We start from the raw sequence: 19,974 nt of genomic DNA, 5'->3' as shown, positions 1-19,974 counted from the left end.
CAATGACAGCCACTGTCTTTGTCATTTAGAAAAATGAGATTTTGGTTTTTAGAGCAGTTTTAGATTTACAGACCTGTTGAGCCCCAAGTATGGCCTTCCTATTCGCCTACCCCCTTGTACCCCACTTGCTCCTCCACAGGGACAGTGAAGCTGCCCACAGTTTCCACCACTATTGACATCGTGCATTACTGTGGTACGTTCGTTAAAACCGATGAGCCCATGTTGGGACATTATTATTATTAAGTCAAGTCTGTGGTTTACATCACAGTTCAATCTTTTTGTGGTATGTCCTGTGGGTTCTGACAAATGTGTAATGACAGCCATCCACCATTATGGTATCACAAAGAATCGTTGTGCTTCTTAAGCATCCTCTCTGCTCCACCTATTTATCCTTCCGTCCTCCCTCTAAACCCTGGCAACCAGGGACGCCTGGGGGGCTCAGTGGTTGAGCATCTGCCTTTGGCTCAGGGTGTGATCCCAGGGTCCTGGATCGAGTCCCGCATCGGGATCCCTGCAGGGAGCTTGCTTCTCCCTCTGCCTGGGTCTCTGTCTCTCATGAAAAATAAATAAAATCTTAAAAAAAAAACAAAACCAACAACCCTGGGAACCATTGATCTTTTCACAGTCTCCATCATTTTGCCTGTTCTAGACTGTCCATCTTGTCTTTCATCTTGAAAATATAATCTAGTTTTGTTGTGATTTCTCATGCATTATTATCTCTTTCTGTCATCTTACTTTACTTTTGCTTTTTCAACTTTTCTGAGCTATATTTATCCCTCTTTTTCTTCTTGTTTGCTTTTGCATTGATTGGGTTATCTTTTTCTTTTTTTTCCTCATCCCCTCCTTTCTGTTCTGCTCTCTAGTTTGGAAATTATACCTTCAATTTCGATTCTCTTAGTAATTGGGTTTTGTTTTGTTTTCCTTCTCTCAGCACATTAAAGCTGGCATTCTGTTATCTGACTTCTGTTCTTGCTGAAAAAGAAGCAACTTTACAGTTGCAAAGTTAGCTGTCAGTGTAATAATCCTGCTCCGTTGGAGATCATCTGCCTTTTTTTCTCTGGCACCTCTTACAATTTCTCTTTGTTTTGGTGTCCTGGAGTTTCAGTGTGATATATACAGATATGATTCCCCCCTCTCCCTCATTGTCCCCCCTGCTTGCTTGTTGGTGTTTGGACATTCTGAATCTGAAGTGTCATGTCTTTTTTCACTTCTGGAAAATTCTCAGTTTTATTTCTGCAAATATTGTCTCTTTTCCATTCTTTCTCTTCTTCCTTTCTGACTCCACTTAGATTGTGTTGGATCTTCCTATTATCATCTCCATGTCCCTTAACCTCTTTCATAGTATCTACCTTCGATTTTAAACTGTCCTTTGCACTAATTCTCCATTTGGCTTTGTCTACTGCTACCTGTCTTGCCCACTGAGTTTCTAATTTCAATTATCATATAATTTTATTTCTAGAAGTCTATTTTATTTCTTCACAGATTTTCCCGATCATCAATCTCCTATTCCTTAGTCACCCTGTTGAATACCCTCCTTTATTTTTTGACCCATGGTTAATAAGCATGCTTTTTTTGTATTCTGATTCTAAAAGTTCCAATATTTGAAGTATTTGTGAGTTTGACTTTACAGGCTTTTCTTTCTTGCTGGTTTCTGCTCATGGAGAGTATTTTCTTGTGTATTATTTCTTGTATATATTTATGATTTATTTTTACTTTAAGCTCATGGTCCTTGGAACATTTTCAGAGAAGATTCCTTGAAACCTGAGTTGCAAGGATCAGTTATGCATACATGTCACACATGAAAATTAACCCAGGAATTAGACGTTTCTCCTTTGCACAAAATCTTGGCTAATAGATTTAATAATTTCATAAAATTATTTTTTTATTCGAGTGTAATTAACATATAGTGTTATATTAGTTTCAGGTGCACAATATGATGATTCAACAAATCTATCCATTACACAGTGCTCAACACAAGAGTGTTCTTTTTTTTTAAAGATTTTATTTATTTATTTATTTATTTATTTATTTATTTATTTATTTATTTGACAGAGAGAGAGAGCACAAGCAGGGGGAGTGGCAGGCAGAGGGAGAGGGAGCCTGATGTGAGGCTTGATCTCAGTGCCCTGAGATCATGACCTGAGCCAAAGGCAGATACTTCACCCACTGAGCCACCGAGGCACCCCAACACAAGAGTATTCTTAATCCCCATCACCTATATTACCCATCCCCCGACCCACCTCCTCTCTGGTAACCATCAGTTTTTCTCTATAGTTAAGAGTTAGTTTTTCAATCTCTTTTTTCTTTGTTCGTTTGTTAAATTCTAGCTATGAGTGAAATCCTGTGGTATTTGTCTTTCTCTGACTTATTTCACTTAGCATAATACCCTCTATATCCATCCATGTTGTTGCAAATGACAAGACTTCATTCTTTTTTATGGCTGAGTAATATTCCATTGTGTACACACACCCCACATCTTCAGTATCCATTCATTTACACAAGCTGGTGTAGCCACTATGGAAAATAGTATGGAGGTTCTTCAAAAAATTAAAAATAGAACTACCACGTGATCTGGTAACTTCTCTTCTGGATGTTTACCCAAAGAAAATGAGAACATGAATGTGAAAAGATCTATGCACCACTATGCTTATTGCAGTGTTATTTACCAAAACCTGCCCCCCCATTTTTGAAAAGCCAGTTTCTTTTAAATAATTATTTCTTCTTTCTGTTTAGTTTTGTGGCTGCTTGTTGGTGTGGGACTATTAGGATTAGGACTACGACATAAAGCCTATGAGAATAAATTGGGCAAAGGGGTAAGTAATGAAAAACTTTGATACAGAATTTTATATGGTATGTATGCATATGCACATATTTATACACTTTATCATTATGCTTGCACTGTAGATCTGCATGTCATGACTTCAGGGCCCTGTAAACCATTTCTTAAACCCCTAGGTCATAGGCTGATAACAGAATTATTTCATGAAGTTGGGTTCTTGAGACAGGATAAATCCATTTGTTAAAGGCAAGCTGCTCATAATTTTGTTGTATGAAGTTATATATTCCATTCCATGATTTAATATATCTAAACTATGAAATAAAGAACTTTTTATAATGTTTTTTTTGTACTGTTTGGCAGATATTGCTGAAGGCAACAATATGAGCATCTGATTTAAAAATAATCTTGTAGATAATTCTTGAATTTGAAGATTATGGGTAGCTTGTGTACTGATGGGTCATGGAGGTTTTCCCGTCTCCCTCGTCCCTCTTGTTGTCTATAGTTTTAAATGTTTTATTGTTCCTTTCTCTTCTAGATAGGCAGGCAGAAGAAAGAGTAAGTTGCCGTGTTGTGTTTTTTCTCTGCTCTGGTGAAGTTTGATGTGCTCCATAATGCAGTTAGAGTTACAGTTTTGGCTAAAGCAGAATTTGATGGTTAACTTTGAATTTTAGTGTTCTGTATTACTAGGCAGATCTTTTCATATAAATAAAAAGCTATACTGAGTATGGAGACCATGCTTCTCTTACCTTCATAACTCCAGCATCTCACAAAGTGATATTCAGAACTCCGTAGCTGTTTCTTTTGTTTGTTTGCTTGTTTGTTTGTTTGGTGACTCTTTCTTAATAAGTAAATAATTCATTACATGGTCTCTTTCTTTTGTCCTTTAATTGTTAGTTGTTATTATTGCAACATAATGCCAGTCAGGAAAAGATACCTAATGTCAGCCAGGAACTCTTTACAAAAGGAGACATTTCAGTTGGATTTAATACCTGTTCTTCTTATTCATTTGTTCATTCATTTGCTAAACACTTGCTGAGTATCTCTGTGTGCCTGGTCCCAGGGGTACAGAAGTAAGCAAGTTGGACTGATGCCCTGATGGAGTTTACATTGTGGTAGGGGAGAAAGATGGTATTCAGAGGAACAAATAAAGATGATCACTTTAGATCAGGCTTCTCAGAAGCAGATAGGATTATGGAGTAGAGAGTAATGATGGGGTCTGGGTGGTTAGAGAAGGTTGCTCTGTGGATGTGATGATACTTGAGTCAAGACTTGAAAGCTAACATGAAGCCAATTATTCACAGAGGTAGGGGTGAGGGATTCAGGCAGAGGGCATGCTTGTACAGGGCTGAGGGGAAATAAGTATGGTGTGTGTGAGGCCCACCAGCGTGGTCGGTGTGACTGAAACTTGGTGAGTAAGGGGAAGAGTGGTAGACGGTGAGGATGGAGAGGCTGTCAGTGTCCATCGAAAGATGAATGGATAAAGAAGATGTGGTCTACGTATACAATGGAATATTCCTCAGCCATTAGTAACGACAAATACCCACCATTTGCTTCGATGTGGATGGAACTGGAGGATGTTATGCTGAGTGAAATAAGTCAACCGGAGAAGGACAAACATTATATGGTCTCATTCATTTGGGGAATATAAAAAATAGTGAAAGGGAAGAAAGGGGAAAGGAGAAAAAATGAGTGGAAATATCAGAAAGAGAGACAGAACATGAGAGACTCCTAACTCTGGGAAATGAAGGGAGGTGGGGGGGGGTGACTGGGTGATGGACACTGAGGGGGGCACTTGACGGGATGAGCACTGGGTGTTATGCTATATGTTGGCAAATTGAACTCCAATAAAAATTTTTTTTTAATTTACTTATGATAGTCACAGAGAGAGAGAGAGAGGCAGAGACACAGGCAGAGGGAGAAGCAGGCTCCATGCACCGGGAGCCCGATGTGGGATTCGATCCCGGGTCTCCAGGATCGCGCCCCGGGCCAAAGACAGGCGCCAAACCGCTGTGCCACCCAGGGATCCCGCAATAAAAAAAATTTTTAAAAAATGGATGGAGAGGCTGGGGAGGGTCCTATCATAGAGGGCCTCACAGAGCACAGTGAGGCACCCTGATTTTATTTTTCTTCCAATGGAAGCCAATGGAGTATTTTGAGCAGGAGCATGAAGAAACATGACATCTATATCTATCTATTCATCTACCTATCGATGATATATATATATATATGTAGAGATATATAAATATAATATATATATATATATGTAGGAACAGGGAGTATGGAGAAGTAGGGAGATAAGTTATATATATAAAAACTTGGCTGCTCTGCGAAGAATGGATCGTAAAGTAGGAAGATAAGTTACAAGGCTTTTTCAGTTGTCCAGGAGAGAGACCACGGAAGTTTGGAGAGGTGCAGTGGGTAGTGGAGTTGGAGAGAAGTGGACAGACTTAGAATATATAGTTGACCCTTGAACAATGTGAAGTTGAACTGCGCCAATCCACTTACATGCAGACTTTTTTCAATACGTATGTTGGAAGATTTTCTGGAAATTCGCGACAAGTTGAAAAAACTTGCAGGCAAATCACATAGCCTAGAAATAGTGAAAAAACTCAGCAAAAGGTATGTTATGAATGCATAAAATATATGTAGATACTAGTCTATTCTGTCATTTGCTACCATAAAGTATACACAAATTTATCATAATTAGTTAAAATGTGTCAGAACTTGCACACACAAAAGCAGACCTTACATGGCAACATTTGTAGGGGAGAGAAATGTAAACAAACCTAAAGATGCAGATATTAAGTCATAACTGCATAAAACTAAACCGTAGTACATAATGTACTGCTGTAATAATTTTGTAGTCTCCTCCTGTTGCTGTGGCAGTGAGCTCAAGCGTTCTATCGGTTTAAGATCCTGTGTGATGCTAATCTCCTACTGAGCAGTTCCTCCCTCTAGTAAATTTTTTATTACAGTAAAAAGTGGTCTATTGGGGCACCTGGGTGGCTCAGGTTAAGTGTTCAAGTCTTGATTTCAGCTCAGGTCATGATCTCGGAATCATGGGATAGAGCCTTGTGTCAGGCTCAGCGAGGAGTCTGCTTGTCTGCCCCCCACCCCCCGCTTGCACGCTCTCTCTCAAATAAGTAAATAAGTAAAATCTTTTTGATAGTAAACAATACCTAGACCTTGCGTGACGCCATGGGACCCATACAAACTGCCACTAGTGATGCTAGAAGTACTCCCAAGAAGCAAAGTCATGACAAGAAGAAGTTGAATTGCCTGATACGCTATACACTGGGGTCTGCAGCTGCAGTCACTAGCATCTTGAGATAAATGAATCCAGTGTAAGGACCACTGTAAACCAAGAAAAGGGAATTTGTGACGCTGTCTCTGGAGCCACACCAGCAGGTGCGAAAAACCTGGCCCTTTGTGCAAAATGCCTTTTTATCTCATAGTGAAAATGTAGCTTTTGTGTGGGTGCAGGATTGCTCTAAGAAAGGCATAACCTCTAGGCTAATGTGACTTGAGAAGAAGCAAAATCATTATATAACAACTTAAAGCCAAAGGAAGGCGAAGGATCTAAAGCTAGAGAATTTAATTTTGGAAAAGTTTGGCATGGGGGACCCCTGGGTGGCTCAGTGGTTTAGCACCTGCTAAACCAGGTGTGATCCTGGAGTCCCGGGATCGAGTCCCACGTCAGGTTCCCTGCATGGAGCCTGCTTCTTCCTCTGCCTGTGTCTCTGCCTCTCTCTCTGTGTGTGTCTCTCATGAATAAACAAATAAAATCTTAAAAAAAAAAAAAAGCAAAGTTTGGCTTAAGAAATGTCAAGATAACAGGAGAAGTAGTGTCTGCCCACCAAGAGCCACCAAGAGTTCCCAGACACTCTTAAGGAAATCACTGAGGAGAAAAGACATCTGCCTTAACAGGTTTTTAGTGCAGGTGAAAGTGTCCTATTTTTTTTCGGGGCGGGGGGCAATGCCACAAAGGACATCTATTAGTATGGCACCAGGATTTAAGACTGGAAGAGATGCACTAACTCCACTGTTTTGTGCAAATCCAACTGCGCTTATGATGGGGACTTTTTATCTATAAAGCTGCTAACCCTAAGCCTTGAAGGGAAAGGATAAGCACCAGCTACCAGTCTTTTGATTGCACAACAAGGAGGCCTGGGCAATGAGAACCCTTTTTTCTGAAATGGTTCCACTGATACTTTGTCCCTGAAGTCAGAAAGTACCTTGCTGGTAAGGACGGCCCTTTATAGTTCTTTTGATAGGAGATGATACCCCCTGGCCACCCAGGACCCCATGAGTTCAACAACAAAGGCATCCAAGTGGTCTTCTTACCCCGACACACATCTCTGATTCAGCCTCTACATCAGGGATTATATGGCCCTTTAAGTCCCATTACACACAGCACTCTGTGAAAGGATTGTCAATGCTCTGGCGGAGAACCCCGACAGATATGACCTCATGAAAGTCTGGAAGGATTATATCACTGAAGATGCCATTGTTTAGCAAAAGCCGTGAAAGCCATCAAGCTCAAGACAATAAATTCCTGCTGGAGTAAACTGTGTCCAGATGTTGTACATGACTTCACAGGATTTATGACAGAGCTGATCAAGGGAATCATGAAAGGGATTGTGGATAATGGGAAAAAGGTGGAGGCTGAAGGGTTTCGAGGTGCAGATCTTGGAGGGATTTAAGAGCGAACAGACACCATGCCCGAGAAATGAAGAGAAGACAACCTGATGGAGACGAGTGTTTCTGCACCAGTGCCAGACATCGAGGAAGATCTAGAAGGAGCAACACCAGAAAACAAACTGACACTAGATAATCTGGAAGAAAGGGTCTAATTATTCAAGACTGCTTTTCCCTTCTTTTATGCCACGGACCCTTCTATGATGAAGGCACTGGTGGAAGCAAATGGTGGAAGAAGGATTAGTACCATCTAGAAACATTTTCAGAGACATGAAAAAGCAAGACAGACAAAAATCACAATGTTTTTCCAGAGAGTTATGCTAAATGGCTCTGCCTCTCATGCCTCCCCTTCCTTCTCCTTCACCGCTTCCACCTTCCCTGAGACAGCAAGATCACCCCTTCTTTTCCTCCTCCTCCTCGGCCTAGTTGACGTGAAGACAATGAGGATGAAGGCCTTTATGATGATCCACTTCCGCTTCATGGATTGCGAATAATCACCATGCCATACGCTAAATAAATTTATCTGTTGTGGATGCGTGTGTGTGTGTGTCTTTGCGTGAACGTCTAATACCTATTTGGCGAGAATTGTGTGAAACCTTTGGTGTCATCATCGGCACTGTCACCTGGGTATTCATCACATAGAACACGGTGTACAAGACTCATGTGGAAGGGGACAGCCTATCCTTATGTAGGCATAAGGTGAGTGTATCTTAATATAAAATTAATAACGTCTTCGTTTTCCTACTGTGAATTATAATACAGTACAGTAGGCCAGCCCCCACCCCCATAATTGGAAAACCCGTGTGTCAGTCTATTATTACAGGGAAATGTTTTTAAAAAATGTAATAGAGTTTGCAATACTGCCTTATAACTATGATGGTAATACTGGGTGCCATAAAATTTTTATAACAATTCATTCATTAGTGTATAGGCTCGGCTACCGTGAAGCAATCGTATCGATTACACTAGGTTACCATAAAACAAACTTATTGATATTGCTGCTGCTTCATTATCAATGCATGAATTGTCATAGCTGCAATAAATATGAAGTGCTTTTTCACATTATCTTTTCATTTTTGATGTCTACTGCTAGTAGTACCTTAACATCTACAGTGTTTTGTGACGTATAAAACAATGTCATTACTCGTCCTGACCCACAGTTCATCTTGTAAACAGATGATGTAAATTTATAGTATCAATAGCTCTAGTATAGCACTGTGAATGTGTTTTCTGTTCCTTATGATTTTTTTAGACTGTATTTATTTATTTGTCAGAGAGAGAGAGAGAGAGCGCAAAAGCAGGGGGAGAGGCAGGCAGAGGGAGAAGCAGACTCTCTGCTGAGCCGGGAGCCCAATGCAGGACTCGATCCCACAATATGGGATCGTGACGTGAGCCAAAAGTAGAGACTTAACCAACGGAGCCACCCAGGGATCCCTGTTGTGATGTTCTTATTGACATTTCTTTTGTCTAGGGTACTTTATTGTAAGAATACAGGACATAATACATATGTGTGTTAATTGCCTGTTGTGTTATTGGTAAGGCTTCCAGTCAACAGGAGGCTGTTAGTAGTTAAGGTTTCAGGGAATCAGAAGTTACACGTGGATTTTCAACTGTGCAGGGAGGCCCCTAACTCCCCTGTTGTTCCAGAGTCAATGGTATTCTGAAAGTAGAGCTGATAGGATCTGCTGATGGATTAGATGTTGCTGGATGCGGAGAAGGAAGGAATCAAAAATGACCTTTATACCTTTGACTTGAGCAACCGGATGGAAGGTGGTGGCATTTACGGACAAGGAAAGAACAGGAGAATAACAGGTTTTGAAGCGGAGAAATCCGGAGTTGACTATTGCTATAGAATTATGTGAAAAGGGATAGCTTGATGGATGTAGTCATGCCTCTTGAAATCCCTGTTGGTGGTTCCATTCCCTTTCTATGACAGTCACTAAACTGAATGACCTTTCCTGCGTAAGGATGGGAAGCCCAGCTTATTGGGCCGGGTAGCGCAGGGAGCTGTTTACGTGTGGTGGCCTTCTGTTGCAAAGAGGTTGCTACTTACCTTTCTCTCAACCTGAACTTGTATGGTCCACTTTGAGTTGTTTTTCCGGTTGTGAAGATGGATTTCTTCTAATCTAGCCAAACTCTTTCTCAGGATCCCTGTTATAGATCAGTTAGGTATGCATTTATTGAGATGGACATTTAGGGTTGGGCCCTGATTCTCTGACTGAGCCCATGGCCCCAAAAGATAAACTCTCAAAGGGGGCGGTGCCCTTGAGCATTGGCCTTGCCAGTACAGTAGGGGAGCGACAGCATGTATGACTCAGAGTCAGCAGACTGCTTAGTAGCTATGATGAAGGACTCTGTGCATCCCCCTGTGATCTCATTCCTCTCCTGTGCATGGGGAACCTCTCCATCCAGAATATGATGCTTATCATTTTCATGCATTTCTTTATCTTGTTACTACCTACAATATAGCCCCAGACTATATTGTTTTTGACTTTACCTAAATGACATCTGACATACATATTTTGCAACTGACTTTTTTTTTTTTTTTTTACTTAAAATCACCTCTGTAAATTAATCTGTATGGAGATTATGAAGGCCTAACTTACTTATTTGGGCTGTGTAGTATTCTGTTTTATGTATGTCACACCATTTATTTATACCTTTTCCTATTTTTCCTATTGAAACAACAGCCAGGTTGCTTCTGATTTTTTATAAACAGTGCTGCTTACAGACGCTCACTTTCCAAATAGTCCTCCTAACTTGCAAGCTTTGGGTAGAAGTTCACAGAAGATTTATTATGACAGTATCACCTAGCAAACAGCTCCTTATTTTCATGAATTAAATGTGGGCAGATTCACTAAGAAAATTTTTTGCTGAAATATGAATTTTGGTAAACTGCCATTGTTCACAGTCATCTTAAATTACCATTAAAACCACTCCTCAGGCACCAGCCACAGAGATCTCTGCCGCCATCTGGCCTTTTAGGTTTGGTTATGACAATGAAGGATGGTCCAGTCTAGAAAGATCGGCTCAATTACTCAATCAAACAGGTAAGCCTTTTACTGGAATTAGTTCCAGGCTTTGAGAGACTACTATTAATGTTTTTATTTTGAACAAGATCATAAGTCATAGGAGGAGGGTTTGCTGGGTCGTAAACTAATCTCTTAAAAAGGCTCTACTCTGGTAGGCAGCTGCCGAAGGATTAAGTTTCTATAACCACATCTGTCTTTGAGAGCAATTAATTCATTCGATTCTGAACAAAGCCTCATACTGAGTATCTGCAGGGAATTCTTGTCATGCCTTCGCTCTTCGAGATCCTCCTGCTGGTGGCTTCTGTTGCTTGGGGACCCACTGTTGGATACCAGAAAGCAGCCACATTAAAAGGCAGAGTGGGTCAGAGTGATGCTCTTTTGTGAAGCAGATTGCTTTTAAGAGCCTAAGGGCCAGTATTTAAGTTTCTGTGCCCTGGGCCGCTCGTCTTCATACGTAGCATCCTTTAAAAGATGTGGGTATTTGGTTCGTCACTCAACTACGTGGAGCGTGGAGCAAGACACGCAAACGTGTTATCCCTAATGATAAGCATGTCTCCTGAGAAACTGCTGGGGGTCTGTTGATTCTAATGCCACAACCTAATTTCCATGGTCCTTCGTCCTGATTCCGAGGCCTCCGAGGCACATCTGGCCGGGGTCTGTAGAAACCAGGAAACTCACTTCTGTGCCAGCACCACGGAGGTGTTTTCCCAGCAATAAAATGCTGTTGCACACCACTCTATTATTCCTGCACAGCAGTTGAGTATTTGACAAAGGGATTGTGCTTATTTGAAGTTTTGGGAAAGGTGTCAAAAGCATTTGAAAATTTAGAAGTTACGATTTTATCCTTTCCTGCATTTCCTCTGGGTGTCCCGTGTTTTAAGTACGCTTGACATGGGTGGGGGTGGGAACTCCTTCTGTAGCTCAGGTTTGATCCACTTCACTTGAGTGACTCATTAGAAACGACTTTGGGGTTCTGTTTTGTTTTGTTTTGATTTATGAGGAAAGGCAAAGGGTTTAAGAATAAAGTTTTGCTACTTGTTTTTGCACAGCTGTGGCTCATCCCTATGTGCATTTCTGTTCCTGAATAGGTGCAGATTTCATAACGATTTTGGAGAGTGATGCTTCTAAGCCTTATATCGGGAACAATGACTTGACCATGTGGCTAGGGGAGAAGTTGGGTTTCTATACGGACTTTGGCCCAAGCACGAGGGATCACACCTGGGGGTAAGTGAATGTTGGGACAAGGCCCTGAAGACCAGGCATCCTGGGCTCCCGTCCAGTAGAGAGTTGATGTTGTCATACCAGAGCCCTCTGAGTACACCCCTGGGGTGCTTCCTGCGGGGGATGGGCAGGTGCAGAAGATACGCATATTCCGTGATTGTTTGAAAGGTGTCCCTGTTGCTGGATACTTTCAGTTCTTCAGCATTATAAACCGTTCACTGTAGGAGCTGAGGTTACAGCACTAAGCGTGCCTCGCCTGATGCTGCCTGCCTGGGGCTCACCTCCTAACGCGAAGAAACAGAAAATAAACACGGACACATGGAAATACGGAAGAGTTTGAGATCATGACAAGCACTACATGGAAAAGGAAAGCGACTGGGGAGGAGGGGCAGGGGGACGGTCAGGAAGGTCTCTGTGAGAAGACCCTGCCATGAGGACCCAGGAGCCAGCCTTGGGAAGAGGGGGGACCCGCCGTGTAAAGACTCAAGGCGGGATCAGGTTTGTTGGGCCTGAAGAGGGGCGCTGAGGGGGAGCTGGTGAGAAATGAGGTCGAGGGTGGGCCCCTAATCTTAGAGAGCCACCTAGTCCATGCCGAGGACTGAGGACTTCAGTTCTGATGGAAAACCATTGGCTGGTTTTTAGGTAGGAGCCATCTGATCTGATTTACATTTTATTTTATTATTTTTTAAAAGGTTATTTATTTATTCATGAGAGAGACAGAGAGAGAGAGAGAGGCAGAGACACAGGCAGAGGGAGAAGCAGGTTCCACGCAGGGAGCCTGCTGTGGGGCTCGATCTGGGGTCTCCAGGATCACACCCTGGGCTGGAGGTGGCGCTAAACCACTGAGCCACCCGGGCTGCCCTATTATTATTAATTTTATTTTTATTTATTTTTTAAAAGATTTATTTATTTATTTATTTATTTATTATTTATTTATTATTTATTTATGATAGACATAGAGAGAGAGAGGCAGAGACACAGGCAGAGGGAGAAGCAGGCTCCCTGCAGGAAGCCCAACGCAGGACTCAATCCAGGGTCTCCGGGACCGTGCCCTCGGCCAAAGGCAGGTGCTAAACCACTGAGCCACCCAGGGATCCCCCCTATTATTATTAATTTTAAAGATTTTATTTGTTTATTCATGAGACACACACACACACACACACACACACACACCACACACAGAGGCCGAGACACAGGCAGAGGGAGAAGCAGGCTCCCTGTGGGGGAGCCCCATGCGGGACTCGATCCCGGGACTCCAGGATCATAATTTGAACCAAAAGCAGATGCTCAGCCACTGAGCCACCCAGGTGCCCCCCAATTTACATTTTTAAAAAACCATTCGGGCTGTTCCTGAAACAGCGTGTTGGGGGCAAGAGTGGGAGCGAGCGGGGAGACAGGTGATGAGATGGATGCGCTGGCACAGGTGAGAGGTGACAGTGGAGCCGGGGCCGTGGACAGAAGGGGGCCGACTCAGGAACTCCTTAGGAGCAGAGCTGATGGGACTTAACTGAGGCTTTAGGTGTCGGGGCCGCGAAGGCACAAGGGCAGCATCTACCTTTTTCACCTGAACACCTGGTAGAGATGATGCCGCTTAATGGGAAGGGAACCACCAGGCAGGGGAGCCCAACTGGGCCAACTTGAGAAGCCTCTGGAGAGTCAGGTGAGGCCCGGGCAGCCCGGAGGGCCAGGCGGGGTGTGGACGCTGGACGCGTGTGTAGGTCGCGGCGGCCTCGCCGTAGAGACGCTCCTGCCGGGAGAGGCCGCCCGCAGCCCGGGAGCAGCACCGGCTCGGGCCTGAGCTCGGCTCATCCTTTCCGAATATGTAGCTCTTGGCTCGGTGCGGGGGGGGGGGGGGGGGGGGATAGGACACGGTGTGTGTATCCTACTGGGCAGGTGGCAATTTCTGATCCTGTAAATTGTTACTCCGAGCTCTTGCTGGCAAGATCGAACATTCCTAAATGGGTTGGTCAAGATTAGAATGGTTTACGCAACACGTTGCCAGAGTAACAATGCGAGGAAAATGGATTTCGTGCTATTACCAATTCTACCCTTTTGGTGTCTCCAGAGCATTTATTGAAACAGAGTTGATGGCGTTGTGCTTAGCGACACCGAGAGACACACTAAATAGCAGAGATTTGTCGCCCTGTCGAGCCGATGCACGTTAGTGCCGCTCGCTCGGTGCCCCTCGGTGGTTTGCCTGCATGGCAACACATCGGGTGTTTGTTTTGTTTTGTTTTGTTTTGTTTTGTTTTTTTAACACATGTGCTTAGTCCTGTCTCCATGGTATAAAAGGGACCGACCCCGATGCATGTGTTTCTTTTCGTTCCAATGCAGGATTATGGTTTTGTCACGATACCCGATTGTGAAGTCAGAGCATCACCTTCTCCCGTCACCAGAGGGCGAGATCGCACCAGCCATAACACTGACTGTTAGCATCGCGGACAAGCTGCTGGATTTTGTGGTGACACACTTTGGGAATCATGAGTGGGTTTCTTTCATCTTTCTAATAGTACACGAAGCCAAGAAATATCACTAATATATTACTTGGATTTCCATGCATTGACCTTTCTTTTTTTCTCCCAAAGTATTTTTCCTTATGTAGCTGGGTTTTTGGTGTGTGTGTGTGTGTGTTTTAAGATTTTATTTATTGGAGAAAGAGAGAGGGAGAGAGGGGGAGAGAGAGAGAGAGAGAGAGAGAACGAACAAGCAGAGGTGAGGGGCAGAGGCAGAGGGAGAAGCAGACTCCCTACTGAGCAGGGAGCTGGACTTGATCCCAGGACCCCAGGATCATGCCTTGAGCTGAAGGTAGATGCTTAACCGCCCCAGTCGCCCCAGTTGTGTAGCTGGTTTTAAAAATAAGGCATAGAAACCTTTGAGATGCAGGTGGCCCTTAGAGGATGGTACGGGCCAACAACGATGGCCGTGTTGGCCAGCAGTGGCCAAGCAGGTGCTGTGCTAAGTGCATTACTGTACAGAGTTAGTACCATTATAGCCCCATTTTACAGATAAAGATTCTAGACTGAGGGAGGTTAGATGGCTTTTCCAGCAGGGTCATGAAGCAAGGCATTGGGCAGACCCAACTCAGAGCCGGCTCACACTTGGGACCGCGTGCTAAGCCAGACTACAGAAAAATGAGATATCCTTCTCCTACAGGATTATTACCGTTGGGATTTGAGGGGACTGATACTCCCTTTGCCCTCATGTCTTCACAGTCCACTGATGGTTAAGCAGGGGAATCTGGCAGGGAGATCAAAATATCTCTTAATTCTGATAAACCTATGTGGGTGATATGGCTTAAGTGTGTCCACATGGACCTGCATTTAATACATCCGCCAACAATGCAAACTGTCGTATGCATGAATACATCCACCAACAACACATGAAACTCCCCCAGAGCAGCAGACCTACCAGTAGGGGCAAGGTCTGCGCCGTCAAACTGCCCCCTTGGTAGAGGGAAAATGCCAGAAACCCCCTGTGTGCAAACTGGCAGGTTCCAAGGAGAAGAGAGAGGCAAGGTTTGAGACGAGCATGCCCAGTTAATTCTGCCAAACTCAACTAGTTAGGAAAGTCTGCCCAAAAAGCAAAAGGCGAGAGAGACCAGACATGGTTTCTTTCTTTCTTTCTTTCTTTCTTTCTTTCTTTCTTTCTTTCTTTCTTTCTTTCTTTCTTTCTTTCTTCTTTCTTTTTTTTTAAGATTTTATTTATTTGTTCATGAGAGACTCAGAGAGAGAGGCAGAGACACAGGCAGAGGGAGAAGCAGGCTCCATTCAGGGAACCTGATGTGGGACTCGATCCTGGGACTCCAGGATCACAACCTGAGCCAAAGACAGATGCTCAACCACTGAGCCACCCAGGCATCCCCAGATGTGGTTTTCTTTTCTTTTTTTTTTTTTCAGACGTGGTTTTCTAAGCAAGTTGTCCTATACGAGGACACGAGGAATAGGGAATGAGCTTTATCCCCAAAGGACAACATTTACAACCAGGGACTTCATACTGAATAAATCATGAATGATGCCAACCGTAGATCATAAAAGATAAAGTCACGTAATTTATACTCTGCCATAGTAGACATTCTGTGACAACAATTGAAAACACTAACCTAAAAAAAAAAAAAACAAGAAAACACTAACCTAAGTGCTATAAAACGGGGCATAGAGGTGCTGTCCACGTTAATGCCAAGAGCCACAGAGCTTTAAAGTGACGTACAGGACGGTGGAACCCCACCACTGTACTGTTATGTTTCACCAAAACAAAGCCAATGTGTCTGCTACCCTGATTTTCCCATTTCTCACAGCATTATGCGGATCGGTGAAGGCATACTTGAGTATTTTCTGAACTAAGTCAGAGCTTAGTAACATAAACCATCCAAATGTAATTACGTGAACCATTCGCTCACCGCACCCTTGCTAGTCTCCCTAGAAATGAAAAGGGTGTTTATTAATTTTTTTAAAAGATTTTATTTATTTATTCATGAGAGACACACAGAGAAAGAGACAGACACACAGGCAGAGGGAGGAGAAGCAGGCTTCCTGCAAGGAGCCCGATGTGGGACTCGATCCTGGGAATCTGGGATCACACCCTGAGCCAAAGGCAGATGCTCAACCGCTGAGCCCCCAGGTGCCCCGAGCAGTCTGTTTAGAGGACAGGTGATACTGAAGGGCCATATCTCTTTCAAAAGCTGTTTAGAGAAATGCCTCTGTTTCTCTCAATAATTTTCATGTAGCAATGACAGGCATTCACAACCCATTCCACTGACCTTACATTGCATTGGGTTTGGCTTTTTTTTAAAAAAAATAGGCATTTTTATGTGTGAAGTTGCAAGGTCTTAACCTAAGAAACAGCTCAATATACCCCTTCCCGTTTTTCCTTTGCTTCCCTGCCCCCTCCCCCCCCCACCTCTTCAACTCCTTCCAACCTCCAAAATGTAAAGAATAGACTTAAAAGAGACTAAATATAGCCCTCAGAATGTGCTTGGAAAAGAGGAGGGGAAGGATTACCTTTTCTAACTTTCTATGAACCACATTTTTAAGTCTCTGTAATCAACACCACACCTTTCACGTGTTCTCACTCATTCACTTGGTTTAATAACACACGCACACACCTATGCATGCCCGCGTGCATACACGCCTGCATACGTACGTACTTGCGGTGACCACAGCAGTAACAGTGCTAGCTGACACTCACTGGGGAGATGTAGCTAGCAGTGTAGCTGAGTGGTTAAAAGCGTGGCATTCCAGAACCTGGAATCAGACAAGCTGATCTCAGTCTTAGGTGAAGGTATATCCTTCCCGGGGTTGCCTTCGGCTTCTGTTTTTCTCACTTGTAAATCAGGAGCAATAATCCTATTTCATACGGATTCATTGTGAGAATTAAGTGGGATATCATCATCTCGTGCAAGGTGCACGAATACAGTAAGTGCTCATTTAATCCTGCTCGTGATTATAAAACCAAATCAGATAACCCTAAACGGAAGGTCTGTTGGGCAGCTTAAAAGAGAATTCATTCAGCAAACACAGATCACACCTGTGCCGTGTCCCAGGCGCAGAGCGAGGTGCAGTCTTTCCCCTTCGAGCCACAGCTCTGGAAAGGCCCCGTCCGTGGACCCTGTGGCCTTCCAGCAGGTGACATGAAGAAGTTCGGCGTTTGAATAATTTGTGAAGCCACCGTTAACGGGCTTCCATTTGCCTTTGTGTTCTACAGTGTCAGATAAAAAATTCCCACCGTGAATAAATATTTAGAGATTTCATTTTCTAGTGATTATGGCATACAAATACGAAGTCACATTAGGAGTGAATTATGGAATGCTTATGCATGTTATTAGCTGATTCAACAAGATTTTTTAAATTACCGACTACACAAATATCTCTTTACAACCAATAAATAGGAAATAGCAGCATTCCTTAGAAGCATTTAGGTATACACCGTAACTAAAATTAATGTTATTTTCTATAATTAACTGAGCCACCAGTTAATCACCACCTTTTTTTTTCCTATAACATCATAAATACACAAAGAAGAACGAGTGCAGAACCTGTAGTGTGTAGTTATAATTTTGGCTCTGCAGTAAGATCATCTCAGTGAGTTCCAATCCTCTTATTTCTGAATTGGATAAAATTATTTTTTCCAGCCCACACGATAGAGTTATTGGGCCGATCAAATACTAACAGATAAAGAAAATATAAAATGTGTTCTCTCTCTGGTGCGCCTTCCCCCTACCCCCTCCCTCTTTCTTCTTATACTCAAACATATACTATTTTTTTCATTTTAAAAAATATTTATTTGGGACACCTGGGGGGTTCAGCGGTTAAATGTCTGCCTTCTGCTCAGGGCGTGATCCTGGGGTCTGGGGATCGAGTCCTGCATGGGGTTCCTTGCGAGGAGCCTGCTTCTCCCTCTGCCTGTGTCTCTGCCTCTCTCTCTGTCTCTCATGAATAAATAAGTAACATCTTTTAAAATAATTATTTAAGTAATCTCTATACTAACATGGCTCAAACTCACGACCCAGAGATCAAGAGCCGCATGCTCCTTCAACTGAGCCAGCTGGGCACCCCTATTACACTATTTATTTTTATTATTATCACTGGGTGAAATTTATCACCTGAGAAAATGTGAAGCCAAACTTATAGATTATTTTCCAATAATATATTGCTAAAATACATTTGCATAAAAGCACTATCTCTATGTACAGTGACCTTGCAGTTCTCTTGGCCAGATTTGAATCCCAGTCGTGTGTATCAGAAGGAACACAATTCACTGCAGACCTACTTAAGAGACTACTGACCAAGATGTTGGAAGGGTCTAAAGAACAGATAAGCAATACTAGTCGGGAAGAGTGGCCACCAGGCAGAAAGAATGCAGCTCTGGGGAAGAAGTACCCAAACTTCTCTCTCCTCCCCTCTCTTTATCTCTTGCTGGTGCCTCCAATTGGCCAAACATAAATGGAAATCAGCAGAAAAGGGAGCAGGAGATGGAATCTGCAGGGGTGAGCCTCTCAGGGCACAGAGAAGGGCTGAGACCACATCCAGACAGGGAGCTGGAAACAACCATAGGCGTGGTCCTTAGCCATTTAAAAATTTAAATTTAAAAATAGAGCTCATTTAAAAATAGAGCTAATGCCTGCCTCTCAGTTCTTGTGAATAATCAGTATCAAAGATGTTTAACAAATGGTCGCTCTTTTCACCCTTCACCCTTCTATTTCTTATGACATCTTTTAATAGTACTCAGCTGTCTATGCATTCTCATCTACGCTTGGTCCTGTCCGGATCCTACCTCGGCGAGGTTTCTCCAGTCTTCTCAGTTCTTGGCCTTATCGCTCGGCCTTTGTCACTGTTTTGGTTTTGTTTCCATTTTTGTTTTGTTTTTGTTTTTTACTTCAGTCATTATTAGCTACCTGTGTGGGTTCTCTGTAGGGCCTGTGTGGGTTCTCCTGCCTACATATTCTTCATGCATTCCTGGCTTGTCTCCCTCTTGGCTAAACAGCACAGGGAACCTCGTTTCCCAGAGTCTGTTGCTTCCTGGCTCCTGGGGAGGTTTAGCCCATGGAAGGCATTAGTGCCAGACTGGAGGGCAGGAGGAGGAGAGAAGATAAGGTGCTTCTCATTGTCTCTCTCTCTCTCCTTTCTCTGCTGTCTCTGGCAGGAGCTGAGGGTCTCTGTAGCTCTATCTCCTCCGTCGATGGCCCCAGCAACATAAGCAGCCTCCCGCAAAGCACCATCTCCCACCGGTCAGGGCTGCTTGCAGACTCTGAGAATATCATCTCCCCCTGTTGTCCCTCTAGCCCCACAAGTCCTACTGGTCTCTCATTGTTGCTAAACTGTGCTTGCCTCTCTGATTCCTATTTTGCCTCCCATCCTTGAGGTAACCAGTTTCCTATATTAAATTCAGCCTGTTTGAAACACCTAGAGTAGTTTCAGTTTTCCTGGCTGGCTCACGTTAAATATGATATCTCTATTTTTCTCCTAAACAGACTGACAGTAAACCCCTCAAAAGCATGATGTACCTACCTGATTATCTCAGTTACACACCTATGGCGCTTAGCCTAATTAAAGCATCATGTTAGGCCAGCCTTTGACCAGGACAGCCAGGGTGGCTTTTAGAACTGTTTGGTTGATGGGGCTGAGTAGGTCACATAAGCCGGGGGTGCTCCATGAACACAGGATCTTTGCTCTTACCAGTACTTAAAATTTTATTTTTTTTTATTATTATTTTTTTGCCCACTAGTCTTTAGCTGTAATACTGGTGACC

General features: G+C 43.2%; 1 protein-coding gene across 4 annotated transcripts in view; it reads left to right on the top strand.

The window, feature by feature from the left end:
* Positions 1-19,974, top strand: part of CWH43 (cell wall biogenesis 43 C-terminal homolog) — a 60,141-nt gene that overhangs the window by 24,094 nt on the left and 16,073 nt on the right. For all 4 annotated transcript variants that reach the window (XM_055339067.1, XM_055339046.1, XM_055339055.1 and 1 more), the window contains 4 exons: positions 2,734-2,813; positions 10,422-10,527; positions 11,598-11,733; positions 14,065-14,214. In XM_055339067.1, the coding sequence (XP_055195042.1) occupies positions 2,734-2,813; positions 10,422-10,527; positions 11,598-11,733; positions 14,065-14,214 (472 nt within the window). The remainder of the gene's footprint in view (positions 1-2,733; positions 2,814-10,421; positions 10,528-11,597; positions 11,734-14,064; positions 14,215-19,974) is intronic.

This window comes from Nyctereutes procyonoides, unplaced genomic scaffold (assembly GCF_905146905.1).
Source record: "Nyctereutes procyonoides isolate TBG_1078 unplaced genomic scaffold, NYPRO_anot_genome, whole genome shotgun sequence".
Taxonomy (NCBI): Eukaryota; Metazoa; Chordata; class Mammalia; order Carnivora; family Canidae; genus Nyctereutes; species Nyctereutes procyonoides.
The sequence above is the reverse complement of the archived record's forward strand: the minus strand, read 5'-3'. Positions and strand labels throughout refer to the sequence as shown.